The 19,092-nt window shown below is 40.4% G+C and overlaps 1 protein-coding gene across 1 annotated transcript in view; it reads right to left on the reverse strand.

The window, feature by feature from the left end:
* Abca13 (ATP binding cassette subfamily A member 13) overlaps window positions 1-19,092 on the reverse strand; it is a 422,866-nt gene that overhangs the window by 186,336 nt on the left and 217,438 nt on the right. The window contains exons 39-41 of the mRNA XM_059275000.1: window positions 18,667-18,863; window positions 12,739-12,896; window positions 11,221-11,451 (exon numbers count right to left, since the gene is read on the reverse strand). Coding sequence (XP_059130983.1) covers window positions 11,221-11,451; window positions 12,739-12,896; window positions 18,667-18,863 — 586 coding nt within the window. The remainder of the gene's footprint in view (window positions 1-11,220; window positions 11,452-12,738; window positions 12,897-18,666; window positions 18,864-19,092) is intronic.

Below are 19,092 nucleotides of genomic sequence, written 5' to 3' on the forward strand. Positions count from 1 at the left end.
CACCCTTTGTTGGCCATAGGAGAGCTGGTCCTGCCCCCTCAATGGCCACTGCAGCGGAAGAACTGGCCCTGGTCCTCATGGCCTACTCCTCACCACAATAATGGGAAAGATGGCCCTGCTGGCATGGGTGGTAGAAGAGCTGCCTCCACCCCTGACCTGATAGAGGAGGAAGGTTCCAGTAGCCCAGACCAACCAAATCAGCTACCACCAAACCTCACCTTTGAGTTGACCCACCCCAATATATACTTCATCTATGACCTGTCAGACAGCATGAAGGGACTGGTCCTTTGGAACCATAGCTTCAAGAGCCCCATGACTTGGGGCAACAGCAGGCTATTCCAGAGGAGTTTTGGTGAGGATCCAGTATTGATGGTGTATCAGAATCCAGAGGTCTAGAACCACACCAACAACTGATTGCATTGAACATTTGCAAGTAAAGCTGAGTGAACTAAAGGGTCTACTGAATGATACACAGCAGCTCCCAGTGCCACTACGATGAATGAAGAGGTGTTGGAGAGGCGGGAAAGATGAAGGAGTGAAGTGGGTTTTTTTGTTTGTTCATTTGTTTTGTTTTGTTCTTAATATTTTTAAATTTTCTTGGATGCTACAAGGGGTGATGGGTGGATATTGAGGACTGGTAGGTGAGCAGTATTGAGGTGGATGATGTGAAATTCCCAAAGAATCAATAAAAAAATTATGTTTAAAAAAAAACTGCATTCTACCAAATCGGAAAATATAAAAGAAATGGACAATTTTCTTAATAGGAACCACTTCCCAAAGATAAATCAAGATCAGATAAGCAATTCAACCAGACCTAGCACCCCTAGTAAAACAGAAGCAATAGTTAAGTCTACCAACCAATAGAAAGCCCAAGCCAGATGGTTTTAGAAAAGAATTCTACCAGACTTGCAAAGAAAAGTTAATGCCAATACGCCTTAAATTATCCCACAAAATACAAATAGAAGGAACATTTTCTAATTGTTTTATGAGGCCACAGGTGCCCTGATACTCAAGCCACATAAACACCCAACAAAGAAAGAGAATTATATACCAATTTCCCTTATGAACATACATGAAAAAAATCTCAATAAAATACTTGCAAAGTATATCAAATAGCGCATAAAAACTATCATCCATATGATCAAGTAGGCTTTGTCCCAGAGATGCAGGGATGGTTCAACATATGTCAACTGATAAATATAACCTACCACATAAATAAAGATAAAACCATATGATTATTTCATTAGATGCATAAGAAGCCTTTGAAAAAATCCAACACCCCTTCATGATAAAAGTTTTGGAGAGATCAGGGATATAAGGGACATATCTGAACATAATAAAGGTAGTTTATATCAAGTCCATATCCAACTTCAACTTAAATGGAGAGAAACTCAAAACAATTCCACTAAAATCAGGAATAAGACTAGTTTGTCCACTCTCTTCATACCTCTTCAATACAGTACTTGAAGACTAAGCTAGAGTAGTAAGACAACTGAAAGAAATCAAGGGGATACAACTTGGAAAGGCAACATTCAAAGTATATTTATTTGCAGAAGATATGATAGCATACATAGGTGACCCTAAAAAAATCCACCAGGAAACTCCTACAGCTGAAAAACACTTTCAGCAAAGTAGCTAGATACAAAATTAATCACAAAAATCAGTAGCCCTCCTTCACACAAATGACAAAGATACTGAGAAACAACACCTTTAACAATAGCCTCAAAGAACACACAATATATGAGGTCACTCTAACCAAGCAAGTGAAAGACTTATATTATTAAAAAAAAAAAAAACTTTAAGACATTGAATAAGATAACAGAAGATGGAAAGATCTCCTATGCTCATGGATCAGTAGGATAAATAAAGTAAAAATGGCCATCCTAACAAAAGCCATAAAACTACAGATTTAATGCAATCCCCATCAAAATTCCAAGACAATTCTTCATAGATTGTGAAATGACTATTTTCAGTTTCATATGATGTCTTAGTTAAGTTTTCTGTTGTTGTGATGGAACGCCATGACCAAAAGCAAGTTGGGGAGAAAGGGGTTTATTTGGCTTACACTTACACATTTTAGTCTATCAGTAAAGGAAGCCAGGACAGGAACTTAAACAAGGCAGAAACCTGGAGTCAGAAGCCGATGCAGAAGCCATAGAGGGGTACTGCTTACTGGCTTACTCCTCAAGGCTTGTTCAACCTTCTTTAACTCAGGACCACCAATCCAGAGATGGCACCACCACAGTGGGATGGGCCCTTTCCCATCAATCACTAACTAAGAAATTGCCCTATAGTCATTTTATGGAGGCTTTTCTCAGTTGAGTTTCCTTCATTTCAGATAATTCTAGCTTGTGTCAAGTTGACCTAAAACATATGGAAAAAAATGGAACACAGAATAGCTAATCCAATACAACTCATGAAAGACCTGCTGAAGGTATCAGAATCCCTGATCTCAAGTTGCACTACAGAGATAGAGTAATAAAAACAGTATTGGCACAAAAACAGACATAAAATCAATGCAACTGAATTGAAGACCCAGACATGAATCCACATACCTACAAACACCTAATTTTTTATAAAGAAGCCAGAAATACACACTGGAAAAAAAGGATAGTATCTTTAACAAATGGTGCTGGTTAAATTGGACAGCTGCATGCTAAACAATCCAAATAGGTCCATACTTATCACCCTATGCAAAACTTAACTCCAAACAGATCAAAGACTCAATATGAAACCAGATATCTAAACCTGGTAGAGGGAAAGCAGGGAATAGCCTTGAATTTATTGCACAGGAAAAGACTTTCTGAACAAAATACCATTAGCACAGGCACTAAGATCAGCAATTAATAAATGGGACCTCATGAAACTGCATAGCGTCTGTAGGGCAAAGGATATCATTATTGGGACAAAGTGACAACCTACAGAATGGGAAAATATTTTTTACCAACTATACATTTTATAGAGGGCTAATATCTAAAATATATAAAGAACTAAAAAAAACTGGATACAAAGAAAACAAATAATCCAATCCTAAATGGGTACATATCTAAACAGAGAATTCCCAAAAGAGGAAACTCAAATGACTGAGAAACACTTAAAGAAATGTTCAACATCAATACCCATCAGGGAAATGCAAATCAAAACTACTTTGGGATTTTATCTTACAATAGTGATAGTGACTAAGATCAATAAAACAAATGACAGCTCACACAGTCCAGGATGCAAAGTATGAGAAACACTCATCTATTGCTTGGGGGACTGAAAACTTGTACAGTCACTGTGGGAATCAGTGTGGGGTTTTCTCAGGAAGATGGGAACTGATCTGCCTTAACACATAGTTATACCACTCATGTGCATATGCCCAAAGGATACTTGGTCCTACTATAGAGACACTTAAACAACCATGTTCACTGCTGCTCTATACGTAACAGCCAGAAATTGGAAACAACTTAGATGTCCCTCAATACAGGAATAGATAAAGAAAATGGGATACATTTACACAATAGATTATTACTTAGCAGTTAAAAAAAAAAGAAATTCACAGGTATATGGGTTGAACTAGAAAAAGTCATCCTGAATGAGATAACTCAGACTCAGAAAGATAAATACAGTATGTACTCACTTATAAGTGGATATTAGCTATTAGGTCAGTGATAACCAACCTATAATCAATAGAACCACAGAAGTTAAGTATAGGGTGAGGAACTTGGGGTTTCAGGCAGGTAGAGTTCATTACAAAAGGTAAATAAAATACTTATGAATGGATGGATGCATGGATGCATGTATGGATGCATAGATGGATGGCATGGGGGGACTGGAACAGGAGTATCAAGTGTACAGGTGGATGGAGAGAGGGATGACAGAAGGAATATGGGGAGAGACAGCTAAAATTGAGTTTTGAGAGGTAGTATTGAAACCTAATACGAAGGAAGCTTCCTAAAATATACACATATATAAAAGTGATATAAATAAAATCACCAAATAATGGAGAAGCCAGAGCCCCAAATGGACATCTGTCACCAAATGAAATTTCTAGTACAGAGCTTGGGTTACATCAAATTGAGTGGTTGGTCAAAGGGATCCCATGGAAACCCCCAAACAACCTAGGCTGTTGCCAAGACTGTAGATGGCTCTCCACAAACTGACAGCAAGGCCCTATTGCTGAAGACAACGCCTACACAACTCATTGAACATGAAGAAGTCGAGCTTTGACCCCTATGGGTTTGTATTTTTGGTACAGGAAGGTACTTTGCATGCTACCAAAGGAGAAATGTAAACACCATCTCAGCTACAAACCCTTTGATCTACAATGGTGCCCTGACTGTAACATATGCTAGTGTAAAGGTGGCACAAAGCTTATAGGAGTAACCAACAAGTACCTGATCTGACTTAGGGCCCACTTCACCAGATGGAAACCATACCCAACATTGCTTGAGTGACCAAAAGCCTGAGACTGAATAGCCCAGAGACCTAGGGTAAAATCAAATACTACTGTTCTTCAAAAAAAAAAAAAAAGTAGCAACAAAATGATATTCTGCTAGACTCATAGATCAGTGCCTTGCTTAGCCATTATGAGAGAAGTTCCTGAAGCAGATGAGAACAAATACAGAGACCCACAGCCAGACAATATACAGAAAGTGGGATCTTGGAACACTCAGCCCTAAATTTGATGCCTCCATCAAATCCCTTCCTTCAGAGCTCAGGGAACCCTGCAGAAGAGGAAGAGGAAAGATTATAAAAGCCAAAGAGGGTGGAGGACACCATGAAAACAAGACCCTCTGAATCAACAGGACCAACTCACATATGAACTCAAGAGACTGAGGCAGCAAGGTCTGCATGTGTCTGCACTAGATGAGGGTCCTGGAGCTGAAAAGAAAATTAGACACTTGCCCTCATCACTGACCCAGAAGCTATCTCTAATTGGAAACTATGTGAAAATGAAAATTCAGATTTATCCAAGGCAGTCTCACTGGGGAAACAAATTACTCTTAAGTGTAGGCTGCATGCTCAACAGTAGATGGTCAACAAAAAGTGAACTCAACCACATCTTTGGGTGTTCCTTATCTTAGTTATATCAGGGCTTTTCTTTTTCTTTTTTTTTTAATTTTTATCTTATATTTCACTTTTATCTTTATTTTATTTATGTATTTTTCTCTCTCATTTTATCTTAGGTCTTTTATATGTATTATGGCTTCCAGTTTAATGTTTTTATGGGATTCCTGAGTGGCAAACAAAAGGATCTCTCCATGTATATCTGTCTCTTGGACCTTTTCTTGGGCTCTTTTCTTTCTGTTTGTCTTGTCCTATTCTAATGTGTGAGATTGTTTTATCTTACTATATTTTCATTTATTTTATTACTATCCCTTAAAAGTCTGCTTGTTTTCTAATGAGAGACAGAAAGGAGGTGAATCTGGGAACTGGGAGGAGTAGAGGGAAGGGAAACCATAACCATGATGTATAACATGAGGGGAAAAAAATCTATTTTAAATAGAAGTGGAGGATATAATCCTGAAATGGCACACTATGCATGGAGGTTCTTCCCATTGAATTTCACATTGTGATTCTCTAGTTTCTCATGGAGGGTTGTGCGTGGGGCTATTGTTTCATGTGAGAACATGAAAGTAATGACGTGGAAGCAGGTTTCTCACTCAACTACTCTAAGCCCCTGGCTGGCATCTGGATCCTTCCCTCTCCACCTTTCCTATCATTCAGTCCTCAAGGTCAGTTTGAGCAGCATTAAGGGCACCCTACCAAACTCTATCCAGAATGGATTCCCCTGCATGTATCATAATCACCCTAGAGATGGGGAAAGAAAACACAGAATTCAGTTCTGACTTGTATGTAGAGTCTTCCAGACACATGGAGCTCTGAATATAACAAGGATGATGACGATGATGATGATGAGGAGGAGGAGGAGGAGGAGGAGGAGGATGTAATGATATTGACAGACATTTAAGTCATAACTGGCTTCAACAGACTGCAGCATTCTGGAGCCCACCATGGTGGGTTTTTCTATTTATCTTACTTTTTCTTTATAATAATACTTACAAAAAGAGAAAATGGCTCAGAAAAAAAATTCTTATATGACTAACAAAGACAAAGCAAGTGTACAGCCAGCAGGGTGGGCTCTCCTAGCCTCAGTGGACTCTCTAATTTCCCATGTGACTGAAAACCTGACCAGACCTGAGAGTCTTGACAGAGAAGAGGGAAGGAGCAGCATATGTACTAAGGAGAGCATAGAATTACATACCTTTCAGTGAAAATTACACCTATCAACCTTCCTCAGGCATCTCTTCACAATAGCATTGATAGGCTGCATAAACCACAGCAGTTAACCAAGCATCTCAAAGCTAAGCATCCACCCAGAAGATGAAGACCTGCCTCACTGTTTTAAAATACTTAAACTCATAAAACATCAAAGGCAAGCATTCCCCCAAAGTTTCACCCTTCTTACTGATAAATATTAACAAAGATTCCTGAAGTCTCTTTTTTTTGATTAAATAAATAGAATGCTAATTATGCAAAAGGGACACCCACTCTTTCTGACATACAGGTATACAGGTGTAAGTGTAGATACGTATCTAAATATTACAATGAATGTGTTATTTCAATGATAAGCGTGCTTCATCCAAAAAAGCTGACTTATCTCCTGTCCCCAACATGCACAAAGTCTCCTGCTCTAGAGTGAGCACTTGCTGAGCTTATGAACAAGTCAAAACAGCAAGTCACCCAGGAAACACAGACAGATATTCACAGTCCCTCCTTCCAGCCCCTAAGAGCCAGGACATGAAGCAACTGTTGAAGGTGGCAGCACTTTATTTCTACAGAAAAAAAATGACATGTGGTGGATCAAGATCCCAGCTATTCAAATACGAGCCTTCTTGTCCAGTATTTGGACTTGTTTTACAAACTTCAGAAGTGGTGACAGTTGGTGTCTTAGTCGCATTTGAGTATGCAATTCAATGAGCCACAGGCCTGTAAACCTGCACTCAAGGAGGACAACTACCCAGTCTTGACACACACAATGGAAGGAAAAGGAGGCTCAGACATGCCCTGGTCTTCTATTTTGGCACAGGGAAGACTGTTAATCCATCAAAAGTCCCTGAAGATCAAGTGAACTTTTGAGTATGAATATGATTTAATTCCACTATTACTCCAAAGTGGTGACAGTTCCCTACAGATGACAGGAGGCATTACCATTTTGATTAGCTTGTCCAAGTCATGTACCCATTACTTATCATACTCAGAATATCGATGAAAACTATTCTCTTGTATGTGTATGTGTTTGTTCATGGATTTAGTTTTTATTAGCATATATTCATTTATGCCATTGTTATTCAAATCTATTGCATATTTTGATTCATTCTACATGACCTCCTCCTACTCTCCCTTGGTGGCCCTCCTCCTCTCAAATAATCACCCATTTCCTTTTGAGTCTTCTTCTGAAGTCTAAATTCTGAATATGAGAGGAAACACACAGTGTTCTTTCTCAATATAGCTTGTTTTACTTAGCATAATGATCTCTAGCTGCACCCATTTTCCTGTAGGAAATGACAAAATTTCATCATCTGAATAAAACTAGAGTATGTACATGTGCCAGATCTTTTAAGCCATTCATCAACTGATGGACATCTAGACTATTCCCTTAGTTTGGCTGTTGTGGATAGGGCTTTGGTAAACATGGATATACGAAGATCTCTCTGATAGGCTGACTTAGAGTGCTTTGGGTATACACCCAGGAGTGGTGCAGATAAACCACATGGTAGTTATGCTGACAAATCTCCACACTAATTTCTATAGTGGTCACACCAATCTACTTTCTTATCCCACATCATTATCTTATCCCACATGTGTTCCCTTTCCCATATCTTCTTCATCATTTGTTGTTTGAATGATAGCCATCAAGGTGTTATGGAATCCCAGTGTGGTTGTCATTTTTCTATCTTAAACAATAATAATAATAATAAAACTAAGACTGAGTGATTGATCCAAGGTCCTGGAGCTCAGAGGGGTAAATATCTGGACTTAGAACTGTCTGCATGGGTGTTGGAGCAATGTCTCTGTGGATAAGAGTACTTGCAACTCTGGCAGAGGACCCAACCCAGGTTTAGTTCCCAGCCTCCCCATGGTAGTTTGCAATGGCTTTTAACACCTGTTCCAGGGGATCTGTCATGCTCTTCTGACCTTTGAAGGTTTGTGCATGCATATGGTTCACATACATGCACTCACATACACATAACATGAAATAAATAAATATTTAGAAACAGAACTGTCTGTGGTGAAGCTGATGCTTTTTCTACTGTAACTAGTCTCAGGAGGTAGGCATGTCTTCTGAAGCTTGTACAATTAAAGGTGCTATCTCTGAGGGTTTGGGTAATTATAGATTGCAAATATTCAGAAAAAGCACAATGTTTATGCTGAAAATGTGCAGACTTTTTTCTTGTCATTGTTCTTATGAAACTTAATATGAGTCATTCAGCTAATACCAATTAGGCAAGCACTCACAACACAGCCTACTTTCTATGCTGCTGGTTTGGAGGGTATCGGGAAAGCATAGCACTCCCAGGGCTCCATCTCCTTGAGCAAGTCACAGATGAAGCACAGAACTTATCAGGACAGGCATCATAAAGAAAAGACAGTAGGCAGTGAGGGGATGAAAAGAAACTACTGAATGATGATGGAGAGTCCAGACTTCCAGGCTTTCTTCATATCAAGGCTTCTAGAACAACAGCAGGAAACAGCCACCGTGACTAGGGTCATGGTGATTGCAATCATTGGTCCCAGATAGCAGCTCATCAACAGCATGAAGATATATTAGGCTGTTTCGTTTTTTTAAATTGCTTCTTCATGCTTTACTTACTCTATCAAAAAGGACAGGGTGGAGATAGTGGGAAATGGTGTTCTCTAGCCCTGTTGGCCAATACAATATAGAGCATTGCCCAGGTCAAGCATCTTCAAAGAATTGAATGAATTACATTTGAAGCATCTTCAAAGAATGTAATTCTGTCAGAGAAAGCTTCAGTCCACATACAGATCCATCATTTATGAGCAGTGTTACTTGGGATAAAGAAAGTAGCCTATCAAGGCTCAGATTCCTTACATAGAAAAAGGAATAATACCATCTGTAGGGAGTGAAAGGTGTTCTAAATATGAAAATAGGTACCATGCAAGACTATGAATCTTCTTGTTCTATACTCATCTGTGAATATTGACATCAGACAAAATATATGATGGCTACGATCAGTTAGGAACTTTGGTGGTCCCCTCTTGTCCATGTAGGATGCATTCCAAGACAAATTCTACAGACAAATAGTTATCACTAAGTATTCATGGAGGATTAGTATTCACAGAAAGCAAAATTCAGAATTGCCCAAGTCTATTATTTAAAATGATACAGTATTTGTATCTAACCTACTGACATTCTACTACACACAATAACTCATCTCTATACTATATATTATGTCTAATACAAGGCAAATGTTATAGATGAATAATCATTATATTAATTTCCAGAGGAATGATGATGATAAAAAGTCTTCACATGTTCAATACACACAGTGCTATTTCTGAATAGTTGCAACCCATAATTACTTAAACCCACAGATACAGAACCTGTAATTGTAATTTCGTTCCCTAATGCATTCCTACCTTAAAGTCTGATTCATAAATTAGGCACGGTAAGAGGTTAATAGCAACAACTAATAATAAAAGCAAAGTAGAATGGTTTTAACAAGCAACTATAATAAAAATCAGGCAGGTATGATTTTCTCCCTTCCATCCCTCCCTCCTTTATTCCCCCACAATGTGTTCATTTGCTGGACTGTGTTTACCAGCCATGGTTAACTATAGGTCCCAGAACTGAGACTAACATGACTATTGGTGAGAAAGGGAGACATATGTACATCAAATGATTTCTCAAGGGTTGCCTTGCCTTTGTTCAAGACTACAAACCCAGCTTTGTGCCTTTTACCCCTAAACTCATTCTAGTGCTCACTTTAACTTAGAAAACTGGCCATTTTAAGTCCCACAGTTATCCAAAGTTTCTAATATGTGGTTCATATTAGCAACACCTACTAACAATAGCAACAACAACAAACACAAAAATGATTGGGCACTAGCATTATACCTGAAAACAGTAAGTTAAATTAGAGAGGTTAGCACAATAGTCTCTTGCTTATTTTAACTTTAATATTCTGTCCTTCTGTTAGTTTTTAATCTGCAGCACTTTCAATAGTTACTAGAAAAGTAAAATTAAAATTTACATGAAGGTCACATGTAGGCATAATATTAAGGACTCACACAAAGACTGTCTTCAATTGGGTTTTACAACCCATCATTTTTCTTCAAAGGAAATATGAGCAAATTTTTGGCTGCCTACTATGATGGGACTGCACTGAGTAGCAGGTGTTCTTAGCCCAGTCCCAAGAGCTGAGAGCACCGGGTGTCAGAGTAAAGAGGGAGCTTGGGACTGGGAGCAGGTCAGCATTCAGTACCATGTGGGTGGTAGATCATCTGACACTCGTCTATATGCCCAGTGTATGACCACAGCTACCAAGCAGAAGTCCACAGAGGAGGCAGGTACTTTCACTACCGAAGACTGGTCATCGAGAGATTCTAGTTCAAACACATCTCAGGTCTCAAATATAGGAATGCTATTTGCTTGAATGGTAGTCACCAATGAGGTATATTAAATTCTGGTTTGGGCTCCCACTATGCATGACTGTGACAATGAATCTCAGATGTCAACATGATGAGATCTGGAACCACTAGGAAGATAAGCCTCTGGGGAGGCTTATGGGAGACTATCTTGATTAGTTAACTGAATGGGAAGACCTATCCTGAAGTGAGGTGCTCTGTTCCTTGGATTTGGGTCCTGGCTGAATAAACAGGAGTAAGCTAGCTGAGGACATTCACCACACGTCCTGATTGTTGATAGAATGTGACCAGCTGCCTCAAGCTCCTGCTCCCCATGACATCTCTGCTATGATAGACTGCATATCCTGGGACTAGAAATCAAAATAAGCCATATCTCCCTTAAGTTGTTTTTGTAATAGGTAGTTGATCACAGCAACAGGAAAAGTAATTGATATAGTCTCCTAATCAGGCCTTGAAAATAAATAATAAATAAATACACACAATAGTCTCCTTCTCTTCCCCATTCATCCATATCTTTCTGACAATGGAACTGGCCATCGAAACATAAACCACATCAGCATGTACCTCTTCCAAGGTGGTGTCTGAGATGCCATATCCCGTCAGGTGTAGGTGCTGTAAGTTCTGATCCAGGGCCTGGCAAAGCCCCTTAAAGCAGGTCTTGTCTGCATCCTTGGGGATGGTGTAGGTCAGCTCACCTCCACTGCTGTCTTTGAGGAATGCTTGTGGAATATAGACCTGTATCAAGGATGTAACACGAGCCACATCCTTGGGCTCCTGGGTTTCTAGGACAGAGGGCTACCAGAAAGAGAAATGGGTAAGAAAGCAGTAAGGAAGATCAATCCAATCACTGAATTCTTGAGTAATATACTCATATATGTGTCATTTCAGAATTCTATTTCAAAACATGGATAGATTGTTGCATTTAAGCAGGAGGGGGCCTTTCAACAATGTGTTGCACATTTTCTCTTCTTTTTTAATATATGTGTATGTGCACACAGGCACATGTGCACCAATGTGGAAGTCAGAGGACAACTTCAGGGTCATCCTCACTGAACCTGGGGCTCATCAATTGAGCTAGACAGGCTGGCCAGTAAGTACCAGGGATTCTTCTTGGCCTCTCAGCACTGAGATTACAGATGCACATTATCAAACCTGGCATTTTTATGTGTGCTCTGGGGTTCTACCTCAATGCCTCATGTTTGCAAGACAAACACTTTACCAGCTGAGCCATCATCCAAAACCCTTTTTACTATACTATAAAACAGAAATCTACAGTAATAAACCTGGTGAGCCTACTTTTGACCCATGTGTCCAGACTGGTTCCAAATGCCCTGGAGACATTTAGAGTAATGCATCGGAGTGATGCTCTCCTTCCCAGAAAAAAAAAGTCACTACAGAGATTCAAATCATAGCAGTTATATTGCAAAAAAAAAAAAAAAAAAAAAAAAAACAGATTTGAGTGTTCCAAAAGTGATAACTACGATTCTTAGCCAAAGAGAAAGGGCCTTCTCTGGATAGCAATATAATCACCCTAACTAGAGAAGAGGCAAAGAGAAACCACATTCAATGGAGTCAAGGGCAGACTTCTTGAGGGTCACCAAGGATAAGACAGTCATGAGGACCTGGATTGTGAGTTTCTGGATTCTAAACACAGGATCTCTGCTCCTTTCCTCAATGACAAATAGGCAATAATAATGACAGATGTGACTTAGGTCTGATTTCTCCTTTCCTGACCATCTCCTTGCTGTCTGCCTCTACAATGGGCAGGGTCCGAGCCTCCAGAAGGGAGTATCACTGTCAAAATGATTTCTAGAACTCCTTGGCCATAGTGCTTCCTGACAGCTGTTCCTGGTACTTATCAGATCATTCTGGCCGCTCTTAAGTCTCTTCCTAGAAGATTAGATGCACCCTAGGGATCACAGAGGATAGCCCTCACTGCTCGGGCTGAACAGCGTTATTTAGGCTCCTGGGATATTGTTGACAAAAGGCCTCTAGTTGGACATTACTGTTGTACAAGTGTCCTGCTTGTGACATGGATGGGACAGGGCTTCCCCAGTGGAATAAAGGAGTGGCACTTCTTACTTGTTTGGTAAGCGTCAGGGTGAGTCCTTGGCCATAGGTCTCCTTCAGGCTTGCAGGAGGAGCACAGCATCTGAGCCTCCCCTGCTGGAGAACGGCCACGCGGTCACTGAGCATCTCGGCTTCATCCAGGTGGTGGGTTGTGAAGATGATGGTGCGACCTGTGTCCAAGCACAGGATGTATCAGAACCAGCATAACAAAGGCCCTTTCCTAAGAATGGTGAACTGGTATAGGATTGAAAGAGAGTTAACAGTGTTTTAAACAGTGGGTACTGGAAGGGTGCTCTGTAAAAACGTAGCTAAGTCTACTTTGAGAATTAGAGATCCTGAAAGTTTTTCATTAGAGTTTCCCAAAAGGTCTTGACTGCTGTTTTCACAAATGCCCTCCATGCTCTCCTCCATTAAGCTTAGGAGACACTGTCAGGCAGGAAGGGAGAAACAGCTATGAAATAAATGCCCTGAGTTCAGCAGCTTTGTTTTCTAGGACTTAGATGTAACAGCATCAAAACATGCACTGCATCCTAGAAATCACATAGAAACCCTGAACCACAAGAATGTGGGAGACAAGTGTGGGAGCCAGTGGTGGGAGATTACATCATAAGGGGAGAGATGGCTGAGTCCAGCACTGTGGCTTCCTTCTGCAGAAATCCATGTTAAGCTCACACGTGTCTACAATGAACTGAGAATTCATTACCTTTCCCAGTGGAGAAGAAAGTCTCTGATTTACCTTAGAAGAACAGAAGGCACAGAAACTCACAGTATTTGAGAAAAGCTACTTCAGTTAATATAAATAGATGGTGTTCTTGCTTTTAGCTACTTTTCCCCCATTGGGTCTAATTGAGCCTCATTTTGCTGGTCTATCAAACAGAATAAACATGTTCATTGATTCCGGTTTCAAGAACAAATCTTCAAATAGAGAATGACAAACTTGATTTTTCATATTTTTTTCATAAAGGAGAAGGAGCAAAAGGCCAAGAGTCTTATTGTTTTTGTTCTCTCCTTGAGTTTGCTTTTATTATTGTTTCGTTTGATTTTATTTGATTTTTTGAGCCTATATCTCAGTCTGTAGCCCAAGCTGGTCTAGAGATCACAATGTAGCCCAGGCTAACTTCAAGTCCATAGCAATATTCCTATCTCAGCCCTAGGATTGCTGGGAGGTGAACCACAGTGTCTGTCTTCCAGTTCACTTTTTAGAATCCACCTAGAAAGGAACAATGAAATGTAATGCAAAATGCAATAGAGAGTGGAGTGCCCAGTGCCAGTTCTTGCTATAGAGGCATTATAAAGACAATGGGCAACAGCTTTGTTTTTTAGTTCCTGGATGCTAAGAAAATGTACTCATTGCCTGAAATAGGACCATCTGGTACTCTGATTAGAGCTATCCTGCAGTTCAGATGCATGTCTCCATACAATACAATAATCTAAAAACAGAAGTCTACTCAATCCAGACTCTTAAAGTAAATGAAGGGAAGAAGAGTGGTATAAGGGGCTGAGAGAGCAGGAAGAGGAACAGAGAGGTATTGGCTAAATCACATAAAACTTCAGTTATGCAAGGTGGTAGATTCTGGAGACCTGCTATACAACACAATGGCTACAGCTATTCATTGTGCATGTGAAAATTACTGAGAGATTAGCCCTTTAATATTACACACACACACACACACACACACACACACACACACACACACACAATGTACATTTGTAAGGTGACAGGCATGTTAATTAGTTCTGTTTAATCTTTCCTCTCTGCATACAAATATCAAACATCATGCCACATGTACAATTTTTACTTGTCAACTACACTTTACTAAAGCTGGAAAAGATAAGTAAATAATTCCCAAAGAATTTAGATTACAGACACAGATATTTGATCCATGATGGCTCCCAGGGGATGTTACTTCAACCCAAGATGCTGCTCTATCCTCAAAGAGTATTCTTCCAAGCCATTACCTTATTGTTTCTTTCTGATTCTGGTGGTGCAGCCTACCCATAGGTTCTTCCCAAAACTTACAGTTCCTGAATTCATCTCTGTGTATCTTTGAAATGACGATATCCTCTCATGTATGGAGAGTCCACACACCAGATACTGAGCCATACACTTTCACTAACAGTTCATTGACTCCTTAGAGCAGTGCTTCTCAGCCTTCCTAATGCTATGACCCTTAATACAATTCCTCATGTTGTGGTGACACCAACTATAAAATTATTTTGTTACTACTTTATAACAGTGACTTTGCTACTGTTGTAAATATGTGATATTCAGGATATCTGATATAAGACCCCTGTTGAAAGGGTTCTTCAACGCCCAAAGGGTTGCAACCAACAGGTTGAGAACTGTTGGCTCGGAGAATCCTATAAAATAATGAGACAGTCTCCTTTTGTAACAAGTGCAGCTTAGAGGAGCTTGGCCATCTCTCCAAGCTCACAAAGGAAATGTACAGCCAGTCTGAAATGTGTTCTAGGCATTTGTCGTGATGTGCCACCTGGCTCCAGTGTCTCTGCCTCATTATTGATCTTTCCATGGTGGACACTGAAATGCTGGCACCAGGGCTGATCAAAAGCTCACACTGTCCACCAAAGAGCAAAAAATACCCACAAGATTCCCAATAGCATTCGATGCCCAGTGTTCTGATGGGAAATTCTCTTTTCTCCTCAGCAGGTAACATTGGTTCCTACACTGTCTTAAATCTTTCTCACAAAGCTGTGCCAGTTATTTACAGGAATGAGCTATACATTACTACCGTCTAGCCAATCTTCTTGCAGACTATTAATCTGGTACTTCAATCAGTACAACAGTTCCAAAGGAGTCTTCCAAAGATGAAAATAACCTCTATTAAACAACAAAGGAAGTAACAGCAGAGTTTAATGAAGATGATCTTTTTCTCAGACTTGCACTGCATCTGTCCATTCTGAATATTCACACTTTAAACATTGCATCAACTAACCATTCAAGAAAGGAAGAGCAGAGGATGGGGAAGAGATCTGTAAAATGCCATCCTTTGGACATGGCATGACTGATACCCGCATGAACTCACAGCAGTGTGGCCATCTGAAAAGACCAAGCCAGTTGTTGCTGGGGAGCGAAAAGAATTCTTTCTTGAGAATTTGGCCACTGCTAGTTCTCCTATGTGCTGGTGGATGGCTCCACCCCCATGTACTTATGGACAGTTCTAAGTGGATTTAATGGACTATAACCAAAAAAGACGTGAAGGTGGAAGTGGCATGTTGTGAGTATATGGGAGGAGTTGTGGGGGGGAAGTGGAGGTATATATGATAGTTCATCATATACATGTATAGAACTCTCAAAAGCAAATTCCAGAATAGAGAGAGAAGGGGTTCCCAAAGAAGTATTTGCAGTTGAAGGTTGCTGGTATAGGGAAGGCCATTTTTCTGTAGGGAATGGCTAATATTAAGTCTCTTATGCCTCAGCAGATGACACAACACTTGTACCTATATATGTACTAGCTGGACTCAATGAGCTATTTTTAAAAAGCATAAAATTGGAAGTGTAGTGTGTCAATGGGGCAGGGAGAGTTCGAGGGAGGCAATGAGGGATGGCTACGTTCAAAATATTATATATGTGTAATAATTTTTCAAAGAATATTTTTAAAGAAAAAAGTATAGATCTTTAAAATATAATTAATAAAATTTTACAATGACTCATCTATGATTCTTAAATCAAACAATAGTTGTGGGTTTGCACTGTTTAATTTGTACAGTCCACAAGAGCAGGGAAATTATAATCCATTAATCTAACCCTCATCCATCATCTTTATCAGCCCCCACTCAAAGTGGCATGGAAGTCAGGAATCCAATCTCAAATTTTAATCAGTGCCCATAAGCTGCATTCAGTGTTTTCCATCAGAGCTTCCCATTTTCGCATTCCGGGCCCTTCTTCTGTTCTCGCAAAGGGCATGTAGGTAAATGGAGCAAAGAGGCTGAAGGAAGAGTTACAAGTGGGGGTGAAGAGGACCTAACCTCTTCTGACTGAAACCAAAGGGCCCTGTCCTCTCACCCTCAGCATTTGTAGCACAGACAGGGACTCCCTAAAGGAGTCAGACCAAAGTGTTTCATATCCCATGCCTCCCGCTTATATGAGGCATTCTGGCTGCAGACCCCAAAACCTGCCCTGGCCTCCAGCAAGACAGCTCCAAGGGCAGCATCTCTCACAAGCTCTGGCTCCCTCTCAGTGTTGCAGCTGTGAATCTAGGAAGAGTGAGAATGCCAGTCCCTGATGCTTCCCGGGGGCCGGGAGTTCTACTCAGCATCCTGACCTCTGAGCCAGCTCCATAGACAGGACCTAAATTCTTCCCATGCAGCTGTGCAACCCAAACCAAGAACATGAGACAGCAGAGCACTATCTGCTGGCTCCATTCTCAGCTCCTCAGGCTGGGTTCTCCTTCTGTAATTCCTCAGAACTGCGAGAACAGAACTGTTGCCTATTGGCTGAAGAAAAGGGTGGGCTCTAGACTGTTCTCTTCCCCTCATTTTCTTCTACAGCAAATCCTGATCTCCCTCAAGAAAGTTGGAGTTTTAAGTGAAGCCAAAATAAAGTCGTATGCTAGGAAAGGAAAAGAGGGTAAAAGGAAAGCAACATTTTATAAGATTGTGTGTAACCTTGCCTCAGAAGTTTTGATAGTCCTTCAACACTGAGATGTGCTTCACTGTTCCTCATGTTCTGTTCAAAGAACATTTCTATGTAAACTGCTTATTGCAATACTTCCTACCTTGTGTGAAGTATGGAAACAGTCAGAAGATGAAAAGCAGCATTTGCCTATCCAATGCTTGAAATGGCAAATGAGCATATTACAGAAGACGAATGGACCCTCTAGGGCAGAAATGTTTCCCTCTTTGTCAGTCAGCTTTCTCTAGAGAGTCTAATGGGAACTGGTAGGACCTTCATGAGATGAGGCTTCCTGAAAGGAAGTTAGGCCCTTGGAGCATGTCCTTCCTAATCTCTCTTTGCTTTTATGCCATCATGAAGTGATCATCTTACCCCATCTACCATAAAATACTGTACTACCACAGGTCCAAAGCAAAAGGACTTCTGTGGCTAGCATTAATTGTCAACTTGAAGAGGCTAGAGTCTTTTGAGATGAGAAATCTCAATTCAGGGATCACCCACATCAGGTGGAGTTGTGGGTATGATAGGGAGGAATTGTTTAGAATGATGATTGATGTGGGAGGGTCCATCCCACTGTGGGTTCCAGAACCATCCCTGGGCAGGTGGGCCTGAGCTGAGTAAGATAGCAAGACAGGAATTGACCCAGAGAGTGAGTCAGCAAACCATGTCTGTCCATGGTTCCTGCCTCTAGTTTCCTGCCTCCAATTTTCTACCTGCAGTTTCCTGTCTTGAGTACCTTCTCTGACTTCCTTCAATGATAGATTATGACCTGGAAGTATATGATAAAATAAACCCTCTCTTTCCCAGGGTGCCTTTGGTCAGAGTATTTTATCCAGGTAACAAGAAAACAAATTGGAATGAGGACTAGCCACTCATTTACCAGAAGCTTTGAAATTAGGAGCCCAAACAGTCTTTTTCTCTGGTAAGTTAATTATCGGCCACAGCGGTGGAAAGCTGACTAACTGAGGAAAGTTTGTCTTTGATGACCTCTAATTGCATCCTTTCATCTTTCATGCTTCTAAAAGTGGAATAAAATCTGGGCAAAACCAGTTTTGAATGATATCACCTATAACTCTAGCTCATTGACTGTATCACTGCTAATATTGAGTTAAGAGATTAAATACAAAGTAGGTGTTCTAAGTATTATAATATATTAGAAAGCAAATGTATCATAAAGTATTAAAATATCTTACTTGTTCTGAAACAATATCCTGCATCCTCATTGTAATACGACTTGCTTCACATACATGGTGCTTCTCAAGCACAGCATTGCGGAGAGAGAAAGTGGAATGAGTCTCACCACCTACCTTCCCGGTACTTGAGTAGAATGTCCCAGAGGCTACGGCGGGAGCAAGGGTCCACCCCACTGCTTGGCTCATCCAGAACCACTGTCTTTGACATGCCCATGAAGGCAATGCCAATGGAGAGTTTCCTCTTCATGCCCCCAGACAGAACTCGAGCTGGCTTGTGCTGGTGTTGAGTTAGCTCTACCTCATCGAGAGTCCTGGAACGACAAGAAAGTCCTCATTCTTCTGCTTGGACACCTGAAAGCCTTGCTCTGGCTTTCATGTCATGTACAAGGGCTGACTGTGCCTGAGGTCTTTATAAACTGTGCAGGGTTCTTACGTCAAGAGTTAGGGATGCTAGGGTGCATGCTAGGCACAGTAGCATTGGACTGATGTAGATATAGATAGACATAGATAGAGATAGAGATAGAGATAGAGATAGAGATA

This window comes from Peromyscus eremicus, chromosome 10 (genome assembly GCF_949786415.1).
Source record: "Peromyscus eremicus chromosome 10, PerEre_H2_v1, whole genome shotgun sequence".
NCBI lineage: Eukaryota > Metazoa > Chordata > Mammalia > Rodentia > Cricetidae > Peromyscus > Peromyscus eremicus.